General features: G+C 44.0%; 1 protein-coding gene across 1 annotated transcript in view; it reads right to left on the bottom strand.

Annotated features, from left to right (window-relative positions):
- Positions 1-4033: 4033 nt before the first annotated feature.
- The window catches only part of LOC310786611 (capping protein, Arp2/3 and myosin-I linker protein 3-like), a gene marked incomplete at both ends in the record, with an annotated part of 29007 nt that continues 17681 nt past the window's right edge, over positions 4034-15359 (bottom strand). Inside the window, 17 exons of the mRNA XM_083647841.1 lie at positions 4034-4074; positions 5959-6056; positions 6183-6264; positions 6591-6717; positions 7096-7193; positions 7458-8226; positions 8311-8509; positions 9216-9395; positions 10664-10743; positions 11435-11622; positions 12020-12086; positions 12644-12763; positions 12918-13005; positions 13146-13321; positions 14037-14150; positions 14278-14397; positions 14583-14681. Of these exons, the coding sequence (XP_083503967.1) occupies positions 4034-4074; positions 5959-6056; positions 6183-6264; positions 6591-6717; positions 7096-7193; positions 7458-8226; positions 8311-8509; positions 9216-9395; positions 10664-10743; positions 11435-11622; positions 12020-12086; positions 12644-12763; positions 12918-13005; positions 13146-13321; positions 14037-14150; positions 14278-14397; positions 14583-14681 (2646 nt within the window). The remainder of the gene's footprint in view (positions 4075-5958; positions 6057-6182; positions 6265-6590; positions 6718-7095; positions 7194-7457; positions 8227-8310; positions 8510-9215; positions 9396-10663; positions 10744-11434; positions 11623-12019; positions 12087-12643; positions 12764-12917; positions 13006-13145; positions 13322-14036; positions 14151-14277; positions 14398-14582; positions 14682-15359) is intronic.

The following is a 15359-nucleotide window of genomic DNA, read 5'->3' as shown; positions in this document are numbered from 1 at the left end:
TGCATTAGATTACAGCACATCTTATCATTGCCTGCTTTCATGAGCCATCCCCCCTGTAACACAAATATCATCCACCAGCTGTGCTGTGCTGTGCTGTGCAGTGCTGTGCAGTGCTGTGCTGTGCTGTGCTGTGCTGTGCTGTGCTGTGCAGTGCTGTGCTGTGCTGTGCTGTGCTGTGCTGTGCCTATCCAACAGCAGATAGACTTTCATAGCCTGATGATACTGTGGCAGCATGGAGGAAGACATTAAGAAACTTCTCCCACCCCCTGATTTTTCTCCCAAATTCCTACTTGGCCAATTCCCCCTGTTGTCCCGGTCGCTGCTCCACACCCTCTGCTGATCTGGGGAGAGCCGTAGACTAGCATAATGCTTCCTCCGATACATGTGCAGTTGCAACAGTAAGCAACTTTATTCAGGAAAAATAATTATATCTAGCTTGTTTATTGATTGATGTTTATTGATAAGGATTTGTTTATTAATAATGATCCCCCCTGTCAGCTATTCATCCTCCCACTAAAACACAATAGGCCTATATACTGTAGCTACATCCAAATCAAATGCACAAAGTTTAAAACCAGGATACACTAATACCTCAAATTAGACTTTGATATGGGCCACAGCATGAAAGACAAATATGAATAAAGCAAGATATAAGACAAGCCACATTTGTACAGTAAACATTGATTCTTAAATATCAAAAGGCTAAGGACAAGCTCAAACAAACAAAAAATGTGAATGAAATACATATGCATGGATTAAATTGTACAAAAAAGTAGGACTAAAATTAAGAATTTGACCTCAACTCATAATCTTTCATCTAACATTGTTTATATAGATGTAGGAGAGGAGTAATTTGCATACAGTTTCCCTCATGCACACTACAACATGAAATGAGTGAATCTAGCCTTAGGCCTAGTATAGTTTGAGCCTGTTTTTTTTTTTTTTTTTGGTACATACAGTAGATCCTTCTTCAACCCGTAAGGAAGGGTTGAGGATGGGGTGGGGGTTATTATGTGAGCACAACATGCACATTGCTTTGGGTTGCTTTCATGTTTGTTTTTTCCCCACATCTTTTTCCTCTACCCACACATGTTCTCTGCCTGGCTCCTTCTCTTTGCTCAGGCTTTTCCTGTGATCATGTTGCTTGGTAACAGCAAAAGAATGATGAGAAGAGTAGGATGTGTTGGGGTGTCTCCTGTGTGATGTGATGTGCATACTATACTATACTGCGCAATATAGGCCAGAAAGTGCAGAAGGAAACTTGTTGTTTGACCGTGTGTTTTCAAAGTAATTGTGTGTTGGGTGCTACCTGAGCTGACAAACTCATGACTTTTTTAATTCACTTGTAATGGGAAAGGGGTTTCTATGTTCAAACTAATGATGGTTAGTGGGGTGTTAAAGGGAAGAGACTTGTGGCTGAAAATCTAGGTGAGAAAGTGGAGGAGTAATGTTCTGCTGCCTTTGACAGCTATTGTGGAGGCGCTCTTGAGCAAGGCACTGAACACCCACCTCCTCAGTGGCCAACAAGTCTTTGGTCGCACCGGGGAGCTTCCTGATGTGACTGTATGAAAGTGAAGCTGGATGGTGCAGAAAAAGAGAATGCTTGGCAGGCAGAGGGGGAATCCTTGAAAAGATCAAGTTAAAAAAAGCAATAGAAAAGTCATGACTCTCTCTCAGTGCTGGAAGAAAGCAACACTCAAAGCAAACTGAAGTGTCGAGCTTCACTCTCTGCAACTGACAATTAAAAAAGAATGAGACTTTAGACTTCTTAGGATATGAGAGGCTTTACAACTTGTCAGTGTCACACTATAATAAAGTTAAGGTGGTTTGGGTGTAAAAGTCAAAAGTCACTATGTTATGACTCCATTACTCTGTTATGAAGTCATTGTTGCACAGATTGCCAATGCACCAACTCCAGGCTCCTCCACACATAATGTACATCAAATTGAGACTTCATATTCATGTATCAGGGGAGCATTGCCAATTCTTCACAACGAGTGATTAAAATAATCTAAGCTGTCTGATCTAGAGAGAATTTTCCCTTAATGGAACAAGATATAAAAATATATATATTTTATCCGCAAAATTGCAGTTAACTGACAGGCATGAAAGCCAATGATTAAATAGATCAATTAAAATCGCCACACCTATCTCACTTATCTTTTGTCTGTCTTCACCAAGCAATAAAAATCTATTTTATGGAAATGAGAAAACAGTTTGAACTGCATAGCAGAAATGCATCTAAAAGAATGCAAAGTAGCCTATGTAGTAGCATGCAACATTTGATGAACAAAATAATAATAATATAATAATAAGAGTTTAGGTCATTTGAGAAATCTCTTTAGCAAATTTCTTTAGCAGTTATAATTACTGACTTGGAATGGCCTCTTAATCTCTATTTTCAACAACTTGCAAAGAAAATCTCCTTGCTCAGTTGATGCCAGTTTTCTAGCCCAGGCCATATCTGACTCATTACAGCATCTTTAGAAAAAAGGTCATGGCATGGTTGCTATTGACAACCTGCAACATTGCTGCTCTGCTCAGATGAGTTGTGTATTCTCTGTGTGTGTGTGTGTGTGTGTGTGTGTGTGTGTGTGTAAGCGCCTCCCTCATTTGTAGGGATCAGTCGCCCCCTGCTGTTTCAGATTGACTTCTGAATACTTGCGGTTACCATGCCAACCAAGGGAGGCATTTCTGAACTGAGGAAGTAAATTTAGAATTTACCTGCAAGAGAGAGCCAAAGTCACGCCCTCTTCCAGGTTAAGCATACAATCCAAGGTATTTCATCTGCCATTCTTTTTTTTTAATAGACATTTTGTAAAATGCTTATAAAAATAGTTTTACTTGGTCAACCCAAGCATTTCAAAACAAAACGTAGGAAACACATTCTATTTTTTGTGTTTTGGTCCTAGTGAAATGTTCTATGGTCTCTCTTGATCCTAAATATAGCTGAATTGCTTGGTTTGACCAAGTAAAAGTATTTTGATAAGCATTTTACAAAATATCTATTAAAAGAAGAATGGCAGATGAAATCCCTTCCTTCTATGCCTAAGCTGGAATGGGGCGCGACTTTAGCTCTCTATTATGAAAATCAAACTATTCCGGTGGATCATTATGACTGAGGTTACATAAAATCATACTTTTCATGTGTTTTAGTTCTCAGCTTGTCAGGTTAATTATTACATTGAATGCTGCATTTTCATTGGGAGTTCATAGTGACACTAATTACAGTGATGCAGTGTTTCATATTTATCAGGTTAGTACTGTATTAATATTGTGACAGCTGTCTTCCAGTATATTTCAACTGTGACAAAATACATCTCAAAATAAATCTCATATATGAGATCAGGTGACAATACAACAAAGAACAAAGACATTCACGCTTCTTCTGTTACAGTGTTTTATTCATACAGTGAGGGTACTCGTACATAATATCTTATTCAATTTTTCTATAAAATATATTACCTTTCAGTTCCTGAAAGCAAAACTAGATATAAATCATCAAGTTTCATTTGATAAGAAGCAACTAATTTTCAAGTGTCAACCAAGGCAATCAACTGTATCAGCAGTCAAAAATGCATTGCAAATTTAGAAACAACATTCTAATAAAGACATTTTCTCTCCTAGCGTTAGCCACAATGCTCAGGCATTTGGCTCCGTCCATTGGCTTTATAGCACAAAAGTGGCAACAATCAGACAATGATCATTTTGGGTTTTCTAAAGTAGCAAATACCATTCAGATACTGTAGTGACAAAAGAGTTCAGCAGGTTTGGGTTCACGTGAGAGGAATGCAAACAGGAGGTCGAGGGAGAGAGAGAGAGAGAGACAGAGACAGAGCTCATTAAGGAGTGAGAGTCCAACATAGATAAGTGATGCTTATGATATCTGTCATATGGCGCCATTCAATGTTTATCTTCAGGTCCAGTCCCCCCCACACACACACACGTTTCTTTGTTTCCACCGTTGATGAAACGCTACACAGTTGTCATGACGACGCTCTGGCTGGACAGTGGCAGGTGAGTTTCTCGGCCATCACAACAGCTCACTGTGGCCCGGTGCTGAGTTGATACCGTCTGTAATGTAGCAGAGGACAGGTTCCTGATCACTGACAGTGACTGTTACATACAAAGTGACAGTGACAGTGACTGTTACATAGAAAGAATGGTTAAGAATCCACTAGGCAGAACTAATAGATGTGACTGGTGATCAATTAAGCCTTGTGCTAAGGATAATAACTGTCCCAAGTGGGGACTATCGGAAACTGTCTTAACGCTGTCTAGGCAGCAAGTCAACCACATAACCGATACAGTAACTATTGCTCCTGCTGTAACCGTGCCTCTCCAAAATGTTTATCCAATAGGTTTTTACAGGTTTTCATAAGCTAAAGCAGTGTTTCCCAACCAGGGGTAGGTGTAAACCCCTAGGGGTACTTGAGCAGCTTGTAGGAGGTACTTAGAAAGATTGGGGATTACAATTTATTTCCAGCAGGTGTCAACTTATACACTCCTCTGTGAAGAGGTCACGTTCACATGTCAAACCGTGCAAACCAACTAGCTACAGTACAGTAGCATCCAGCATAGATAAATGGCTCAAACGTCCAGTTGTTGTCACTCCACATTCAGGTTTAGGGAAGCTCGGTGACAAAAGGAAAAAAAGAGGCCAAGCCCAAACACCGGCAGTTCAGCGACAAATATGTTTTGTACTGTATGGATTTAGGCTACTTGCACGTCCACGGATCCACCGCAGCCACAGTGTTTTCTTTGCGGTACAAAGTACACGCATGAGTGAGGGGGTACTATCAGCATGACAAAACAGCTAAAGGACAAAATAAGACAAAAATGGTTTAGGGATCTTTAGGGATCCATAGAAACTAGGGACAAGCCGAGTACTCGGATTGGATGAAATGAGTACCCAGTACAGATAATGTACTTTTTACGAGTACGAGTACCATCCGAGTACAATGTGTCAATATCTGTACTTGTGATTAGGGCTGGGTATCGTTTAAAAAAGAACGATACCAGTACCAATACCAGTGATGTTTATACTGTGTTTATTTTTGATATTGTCTGTCGAGACCAAGGACCACAATGGAAACAAGTCTTTCACTTTTTTGTGATATCCTTGATGTTTTATTTTTCACATGCATGTGTTGTGTAGCATGTATTTTTAATTGTCAAATAAACCAAACCAAACCAAATACCCTTAAAGTGATACCGATACAAATAACTTGGCTAATATGGCTAATAAAAAATTAGCCATACTTTGAACGTTTTGGTGGCATCTCGGCACGCTGAACTGCCAACAACAACAACCACAAACAAACAAAACTTAAGCCACACCCACTTTCAGTCTAAACCCACTTTTGATTTAAGCCACACCTCCTCCTTGTACAGATATGGATACAGATAATTTAGTTGGTTAAACAGATACAGATAATGGTGTGTACTCGCTCATCGAGAAACATAGAAACCCATGAAATCTCTATCTAACGTATATTTACACTTGTCTATTTATATTTCAGATTATAAATAGTAATAATAATCATATTTTTCAATTGCTGCAGCTATCAACTCACTATTGGTATTTGATTACCACTTGTTACCCAGTATACTGCCCACCCCCACCCCATGCACACACACACGCACGCGCACGCACGCACGCACGCACGCACGCACGCACGCACGCACATACACACACACACACACACACACACACCTACACACACACATACACACGCACGCACGCATGCGCGCGCGCGCGCACACACACACACACACACACACACACACACACACACACACACAGACACACACAGACACACACACACACACACACACACACACACACACACACACACACACACACACACACACACACACACACACACACACACACACACACACACACACACACACACACACACACACAGGGCACATGTAAAAATGAGAGACATGTACCAGACAAGTCCAGGGATTTATTTCTGTTTTGGGGTAGCCTAGGTTTTTTCACAGGGGGTTTGCGATTTGGGGGCTTCTCAAGGTTATTGGGGCTATCCCTGTCGCCTGGGATGAGTGAGGACAGGAAACACAAGTGAACAGTTAGATACAGATGCTTTACACAGAGTAACAGACATGCATACCCAACACAAGTATATTCCACCCTGTTAGATAACTGATAAGACACATGCGTACCTGTGTCACATGACATGGCCTTTCTGCTCCTCTGTGGCTTCACTGGTGCCTGCGGTCTCATTCCTTCTTCACCTGAACGACACACATATCAAACACACAATCATTTGCTATGTTTATATGCACTGAGGAAACTGACTATTGGCCATCCTTTGGTTAAGGTCTTCTTCGGGTTGAGCTGTAGCTATCCTGAGTACGCTTGAATATTGCTGTTGCCATCAATAAACCAACAAACAGAATATTCCTGTGTCCACCTGTACTGTACGGAAGAAATTATACCTGTAATAAGAGTAAGCTTGCCGCCAAAGTTTAACTAACAGCAGGTTACTTAAATAACTGGGTGAAGAATGGATGTCTCTGTACTTGTAAACTTTGTAACTTTTTTGAAGTTGTACGAGTACCTTGACTTGCAGCTCTGTCTGGCAGTCCATGAACAGGCTGGCTGACAGGAGGGGGCACAGGAGGAGGGGGCAAGTCCCTTTCAATGGCTGATTCTTTTGGAAAAGTCACATACGAGGACGTCTTTGGCTGTTCATCAATCCAGATTAGGAAACATGAATAAACCACAAGGACAAAGAGGACGTTAGCAACTGGCAAACATGCTGTAGTTTATAATAATTGCCAATGTCAGCGCACACACATATACACACACACACACACACACACACCTACACACACACACACACACGCACGCACGCACGCACGCACGCGCACGCACACACACACACACACACACACACACACACACACACACACACACACACACACACACACACACACACACACAGTAGTATATCAAGATTAATTTCTTTCACACAAAAGACAAAACCAGAGCGCTGTTAGAAACATGACAAATTGTGCAGATGAGGCTTGCCGACCAAATATAGATGACTACAAATTGCACACCTTTTCTGGAATAGGAGGCGGATGACCTTCTGAATCTCTTCCTCTTTCTTTCTTGTCTATTCTTCCAGGATCCCTCTCTGCATCTTCCTCCTCTGCACCTACGGATGACAGAGAAGTGATTGTAATCTGGGTTGAAAAGCGCTACATACAAATTAGACTGCTGCCATCTGAGCTGGCCAGAAGAGAGATTGCTCGGTCTTTGTTGGGGCTCCTTTGAATGTGAAAAAGACAGAAGCAGAACAGAGCAGAAAAATAGATTTGGTGCTGGCAGTTTGCCCGGTAGCTAGTTCAGTGAAAATGATTTGTGTACGTGCTTAATTGTGAGCTTACATGGTGCACATTAGTGGCAGATGTTGCAGTACCTGGCAGAGTACCAGAGCTCTCTAGTCGATGCCTCAGCCTCAGCCTGGGAATGTTGGGTTTGCTGCTTTGTGGAGGAGGGTTGGGTTTGGGCGCACAGGGAGCAGCTCGACCAGACAACGCCCCTCCCCCGCCCCTCCAGCCCTCCGCGTGCCCCCCCACTGCGTCCGCATAGGCGTGTCTATCCGCTTGCGCCTCCTGCTGACACGGATGCCAGTCCGCCACGGTCGCCTCAGCGCTTTTCGGGAGATCCGTTTCCTGCTTCGGCGAGGGAGTCCTGTCCGACGGGTACGGCGGCAGGGGCCTTTGGGCCAGATGCACCGCCTGGACCTGTCTGTCCGTCTTCCTGCCTAGATGCCTGCTCTCCAGCCACTGATGATCAAGATGTATGTCTGTGGGCCTGTTCTCTGACCACGACCTGTCCACCTGTCTGCCGATGGTCCACTGTCTCTCCATCTTCCTGTCGATCTGCCTCTGCGTGTGTCTGTCGACCGTCCACTGCTTCTCCAAGCGTCTCTCCGGATGCCTGCTCTCAGTCCAGTACCTGTCTGTTGTTTTCACCTCTGCACAAGTTCTCTCTGATAGCCTGTCATCTAACCACAGCTGGTTGGGCTGTCTCTCTGCGTGTGTCTCAGGATGTTGATCGCTCTGTCTGCCTTCCATCCACAGCTTGTCTGTGTGCGGCACCTCTGTCCGCTGTTTGTCCTCAGCCCAGTGCCTTTCTGTCTCTGTTTCTACTGGTTGTTCAAGACCTGCATCCTCTTCAGCTTTCTGACAAAGGAGACAAAGAGAAAAAGAGATCACACCCGATGTAAAGCTACAGTATAGTGAGTACTCACGTTACACTGACTGTACCTCTTTGGGAAAGTAAAATGGGTGTTTGCTGCCCCCCATGGCTGGATGCGGTATGCCCTGCACTGGCGGTGGGCTCAAAACGAGGGCGTTTTTCCCCTGATGATCTTTCACTTTCCCGTCAGCCCCGTCTCCCGGAGATCCCACTCGGGCAGCGCCCCTCGGAGGCTGCAGGAGCGTGTACACATTCTCTGTGGCTGTCCTGAGATCGGAAGTCAATTAAAGAAGTGAGTCTGCATGCAGTATTCGCCACGTAGTCTGCTGATATGAATACAGAATGTAATGTAATGTAATACAGAGGGACACGGCTGCTTGCTGCTATCATGCTGAACTGAATTATAATTAGGCTGTGTCATATCTCCTCCCAGAAATCAGCCATCTTGCTATCACAATCTGTATGAGACGTGTGCAACGTGTTCATTTCTCGTCACTGGGCTGAATTGTCATCACTCTGTTGGATCTGCTATCAGCCTGTCTGCACTTTGGCAGCTATCAGTCATTTCTCATATCGACAAAGGAAAAAAAGGGAGATTTAGAGCATTATTTGTCAGAGTATTTATGGAGTTCAGTAATGCTCATTGTCCTTATACGGGTGAAAAACAGAAGCCATTAGAGTGTAAAATAATAGAAAAGGTGTAGAATAAAATGGGGGAGGGAAAATGGATCAGTGCTTTGTGACACGGTGTAGTATTAGTATCTGACACATCGCCCGGCCATGTGCTGTGTTCAAGGCCATTCCTTTCTCAACGGTAATTCCCTGAGCTACAGACTGAGTTGCATTTGTGTTTGTGTGTGTACATGGGTGTGTGTGTGTGTGTGTGTGTGTGTGTGTGTGTGTGTGTGTGTGTGTGTGTGTGTGTGTGTGTGTGTGTGTGTGTGTGAGTGTAGGGGGGAGGATACACACGAACCCTGTGGGCGCTGTGGCAACAGTGTTGTGACACTCTTCTTCTTCATGAACCTCTCCTCCAGACTCCGGCCCCTGATTGGACGCGGTTGGATTGCGGTTTTTACGGAAGCTGAAGATGGCGAGCATGTTGCGCCTCGTCTTCCTCCTCAGAGAGTGGGCTTTGTGTAGAGAGGAGAGCTGACTGGAGGAGGTGAGAGAGGTGGAACGCACATGGACACACACGCACACACGCGCACGCACACGCACACACACACACACACACACACACACACACACACACACACACACACAAAATACATTCGTCATTGTGTTCACACATGAGTCATCGCCATTGTTACAAGATTGGTCATTTATCAAGACCTGTAATTGTAGTTATTCATAGCCAGTCACGCCCGGCGTTTCTACACCCCACTGCGTCCACTACCTCAGCGGCTTGAGTGTTGCTAGGCTACGCCTCTTGGCATGCAATGATTTATCTACGGTAGGGGTGTCACAATATATCGTCCCACGAAATTTCGCGATAGTAAAACGTCACGATATGTATCGTTGAGATGAAATCTCATATCGAATTTTTTTTTTTTTTTTTTTTTTTTTTTTTTTTTTCCAAAAAATAGACTAAGAAACGTCTTTGTTTGTTGAAGTTCAATGTGTGGAAAGTAGTTCAGTTGAACAAGTCTCTGAAGAGACACATGAGAAGTTATACAGGAGAGAAACCATTCAATTGAGTTTCTGGCAAAACTGTTTACTTGACAGGAAAAACTGAAGATGCATAAAAAATAGATTAAGAAAAGTCTTGTTGTTTGAGTTTGAAGAAAAACTGAAGATGCATAATGAGAATTTATACTGCTGAGAAACCTTTTAGTTCAAAGTAAATCTAAGTGACGGTGTAACTCATTCTATTTCAAGATAAGCCTTATCTCTCCAATCTCATGTTTTTTCTAGTTGTTATTGTAATAACAATTTCCCACAACAGCATGTTTTGTATTTGTGCATTTCAAATAAAATACTACTTTTCCAGTCATATATTGTCATTATTCAAGTTTAAAAAAATATTGTTAAAATCGTATCGTATCGTATCGTTATCGTGAACCCAGTATCGTGATACGTATCGTATCGTGAACTGAGTGTATCGTGACACACCTAATCTACGGTGCATGATGATGATCAATGTAATAATATTAAAAGCTTCTACTTAAGCAGATGATGGGCAGTGTAGTGTGTGGAGGGGGAACAACATTATTCTGACAAGCTGTGGCAGCCAGAGGGCCACACACTGCAACTATTTCTCATCTGAGCCCAGCCAAAGTGACAAACATGATGGCTCTTATCTCTATGGAAAGTGCCGTAAGGTGGAGCTCACCTGCTTTCAATTAAACACGCCTCACCTGAGTTTTGCTCGGACAATTTTAGAAGCGCTGGAGGAAAGAGAACAGTAAAGGGGACACTTACCTATCAGGGAGGACTCTTTTAGTGTAGAAATCTGGGAGTCCATCATCAAGAGGACTTATTCCTCCATTCTCTCTGCAGTGCTGGACACACACACACACACACACACACACACACACACACACACACACACAGATTTGGCGTACATTCATTCATGTCTTTTTGGCGAGGTCAGTTTACTTGTAGCCACTGGGTTTCATTTGCAAAATGTTCTGTATGCAATAATACAAATGGATACATTATAGTGGCTTCAGAGACATGACATAACCCACTTTCAACCATCCACTTTGTATAGATTATGCCTGACAAAGGCAGGAATCATTCTGAAAAATAGAGCAGCGCATTGCCCTTGCCAGCAGGCCTGAACATTAGGAAATGACAGATGGGAATTATGCATGGAACTAAAGATAGATAGATAGATAGATAGATAGATAGATAGATAGATAGATAGATAGATAGATAGATAGATAGATAGATAGAGAGAGATAAATAGATAGATAGATAGATAGATAGATAGATAGATAGATAGATAGATAGATAGATAGATAGATAGATAGATAGATAGATAGATAGATAGATAGATAGATATATGTATGTAATTAAGTATTTACATGTATAATTTGCAGGTTAATTATCTCTGACATAAACAGTGCCATCTATTAGACTGGGTACCGACAGTGTATATATTGGAATATCACACACAGTATCAGATTGCCCATGTATAACAATCAGATTGTCATGTCTAAAAGGGTGCTGAGATCAACCCCGCCTCACCGTCTCAGAGGGGATGTGTCCTGCTCTGTGCCTCCTCGGAGGCCTTGGGCGAACCCGGGTGACGTGATGGAGTGGTACGCCCTGCGTGGGCAACTCCGACAAACCCTCCCAGGAGGCAGAGCGCGACAGGGGCGAGGAGAACGACGGCACAGAGGGGGGCGGAGAGGAGCTGGAGTCGTCACACAGGCCTGACAGCAGACGGAGAGGAAAGGGTTAAGTGTGTGTGTGTGTGTGTGTGTGTCTGTGTGTGAGAGAGAGAGAGAGAGAGAGATAGAGAGAGAGAGAGGCAGAGAAGGAAAAGACAATTTGAAAAGGTGCAGCGGAGCAGACGGGGGGTAGAAATCACGGGGAGCTATCATCTCTGCTTCAAAGACATGTAACTTCAAATTGAAAACAACTGCCGGCTGCTGTGAAATATATTGAGTGGGGCCTGGGCTCTGGCAGATTAAAGCAGCCATTAATAGGATAGATGAGATAGATGGAGGGAGGGAGAGAGTGCAGAGGAAAAGAAGAAGCAGCTAAAAACACACTAATGGAGACGGGACGGGCTAAAGAGCACCAGAGGAAAGTGGGTTCAGTACTCACTCAGCCTGGTGGAGACGGGTCGTATCCGTCTGGTTCGAGAGCTGTGCTTCTTAATGGCTATTGTGTCCTGGAAGAGAAGAGGGAGATACGGAGAGGCTGAGGGATATTATTAGAATCAGATACACAATTCAGAAACATGTCATCCACTGCGAATGATCCAGGCAGCCGATCAGTGCCAAAAACGCTCTCAGAGATTTGTCAAAAATCGTCTGGTGATGTCTGTGAATTTCATGTCAAACAGACTTATGGTGTGGGCGTGTCAGTGTTTGTGTTGTTTCAATGTGACCTGGTGTGTTTTTAAATTGTGACCTTTAATGACAGCATCTCCATCAAGCCAATCAGTGTGAGTTTGTGTAACCCTGGAACACTGTGAAAATCCATCATCCCTCCCCTGTGATGTCTGATATATCACCTGAGATCTTACTGTTGACACAGACAGATAGTCTCCCCAGCTCAGACACACACACAAACACACACACGCACGCGCGCGCGCACGCGCGCGCACACACGCACACGCACACGCACGCGCACGCGCACGCGCACACACACACACACACACACACACACACACACACACACACACACACACACACACACACACACACACACGTCAGCAGCACTCACGATGCTGGTGCCCAGCTCCTCATCAGTGATGTCCAGGGAGTCTCTGTGTCTGTGGGACCTCCAGCTGCTTCCGCCTTCGCATGTCCCGTCCCAGCGCTTCGCCTGGGACACCTGGCGGGTCTGACACACACAATACTCTGAAGTCCCTGAAGTCACACAAACACACACACACACACACACACACACGCACACACACAAACACACGGACACACACACACATGCACACGGACACGCACACACACAATAACCTTTACAGTAATTGCTGTGTATTTACAAGCGTCTTATGGGTGGCGTAGAGCTCCTGCAAGATTTGGTCCACGATGGAGTTGGTGAGATAGGAGACCACCGACAGCTTCACTTCTCTGGGGAAGAGGAGGGGGGACGGACAGGGAAAGAGTTTGGTAAAAAAAAAGAAAAAAAAAAGAGAGCAAATCAAGACCCTACTTATCAAATTCAGACTTATTACTGCACTCCCTGTTCCCTCTCTCCATCCCTCTCTTACTCCAGGGCTCGGTGAATATCCTGCGCGGCTCGTTCCATCAGAGCTGTGCGGATAGCAGAGCGAGGAATGGACACTTGCTCTGAGACGGATGACAGCGGAGGACTGAGTCTCTCTGCCGCAGACGACGATAAGGGACACAGCTCACGACAGAGGGACACCATGGAGTCAACAATGACCTGCAAAGGCATCCATCCATTAGTAACCAAAACATCTGTTATGGGTCACAATGTAAATAGCAAAAACCATCCATCTTAACAAGTCATATAAACCATCCATCTTAACGAGTCATATAGTCTCAGAGAAACATTCTGCCAGTGAGGTGAGATAACTCCATTTGTTTTCAATGGAAATTCATTTGTTCCAGGAGTTTCCTAGAAATGATGTCACTATCTTGAAACAAGACCCTATTACCATGAAAGTACTGCCGCGGTCATAGAGGCAATGGTTGGATTTCTTTCCTCTTTGTTTGCAGCAGTAAGAGTCCGACAGATTCCAATGGTATTAGTCTGATCACTCTCCGCCCAAAACTCACTGAACTAGCAGTTGAAGAAGAACACTTACTGCTAGGTGACGGGCGGCAATAGGCTACTTTGAAACAGGTAACATCTGTACGTTGATTCTACGTTGATCAGTTCTTTCTGCAATTTCGTCACTTATTTTAAGAAAACGATGATCTTATAACTCAATAATAGACTAAATGACTTGTTAAAGGGTTAGGCCAACTTTTTGAGAGATTCACCTACATTATTTGCCATATTGCCCATACATGAACAAGAAAGAAAATGCTTTTATCGTCACTCTCCGTGCAGTACACTGTGCTGTACAGCCCTGCAGTTAGATTGGCAAATGAATAAGATGGTAAGATGGTATTTTTTGTCAAATCAAAACTACCTGCAGCTCCTTGTCTGCAGCTTTGGCAAGTTCCCCGGCCAGAGAATCCAGTCTCTGTCTGACCGGTCCGTCCACAGAGAGTACGTGAGCCAGCTCACACAGTGAAGGGTAGAGCTTTGGAGTAACAGAGAGAGAAAATATTAATTTGTTATTTATGGTGCGACAGTATCGTCTCACACATACAAAATACCATACACATACTGTACGTCGCAAAACAAACAACACATTTCACATCACTCACGGCGCGGGAGTTCCTGGCTTCTTTTAGCACTTGTTTAGCAGCTTGAATCTCCTCCATTTCTCCGACACCTCGCAGCATACACACCTGCTGCTGGACACGCACACACAGGCGCTCCATCACCTTGGAAACAGACAGGTGGAGAAGTGTTACAAACTCACAACAAGTGGTATGCTTTCTTTACAAGTTGGCTGGTGCTCGCGCACGCACAACGCACGCACGCACGCACGCGCGCACGCACGCACGCGCGCACGCACACACACACACACACACACACACACACACACACACATACAGATAAACAGTACCTGTTCGGCAGTGCTAGTGACCAGGCCTTGGTGCAGCCGGAGAGCCTGTCTCTGGGAGAAGCGCTGGGTCTGGTTGTTTCTCAGCAGAGCGCGTTGGATCTGAGGAGCGGAAGGGGCACAGCAGAGGTGCGCTCACCCACTGTCTTTATCACAAATGTAATGGTGGCCACAAAAACACATGACGAGGAGAGGCGGAAGAGAGGGAGGTGAGGGCGCCACGGCCAGACTGTTGCAGAAGAAGCGGAGTGCAGTGTAAGATGAGAAGAGGCTAAAGACATGAAGGAAAAGTCACCCCAGAATCCTTTCGCATCGTACATTTCTGGTCATGACTTCATAAGCTGAATCCGACAGTGCCACCTGTCTGTATAGAAGTGTATTGATTTCTCCAGAGGCAGGCTTTTAGAGTTACAAAGACCCCTTCATGAGACAAGATTGGAGTATCTGTCCTTTGATCCCACATGGAGGACTAGATCTGCTCTCTCTCTCTCTCTCTCTCATATCTCATCAGTATACAATTTGCCTCAATGTCTGATCATCTCTTATCCAAAGCCCTTAGAACCAGGGTGCTAAAATACCCCAAATGTTCAAAGCTATAGAACTGAAACTTGTTTTGGAGGCATTCATATCCAAGATATTTTCTGCCTTAAAACACACAAAAGTACTTCTATCACAAATCAGAATGATTTTTTTCAAAGCTGCTACAATTTTATTTAGCCTTTTGGATTAAATTTTGAATTCTGGGTAGATTTTTCTCTCTCCTTTCGACAGTGGGTTGGT

The sequence above is a fragment of the Poromitra crassiceps genome (genome assembly GCF_964638095.1).
Source record: "Poromitra crassiceps genome assembly, chromosome: 12".
Taxonomy (NCBI): domain Eukaryota; kingdom Metazoa; phylum Chordata; class Actinopteri; order Beryciformes; family Melamphaidae; genus Poromitra; species Poromitra crassiceps.
This window is presented reverse-complemented; position numbering and strand designations above follow the sequence as displayed.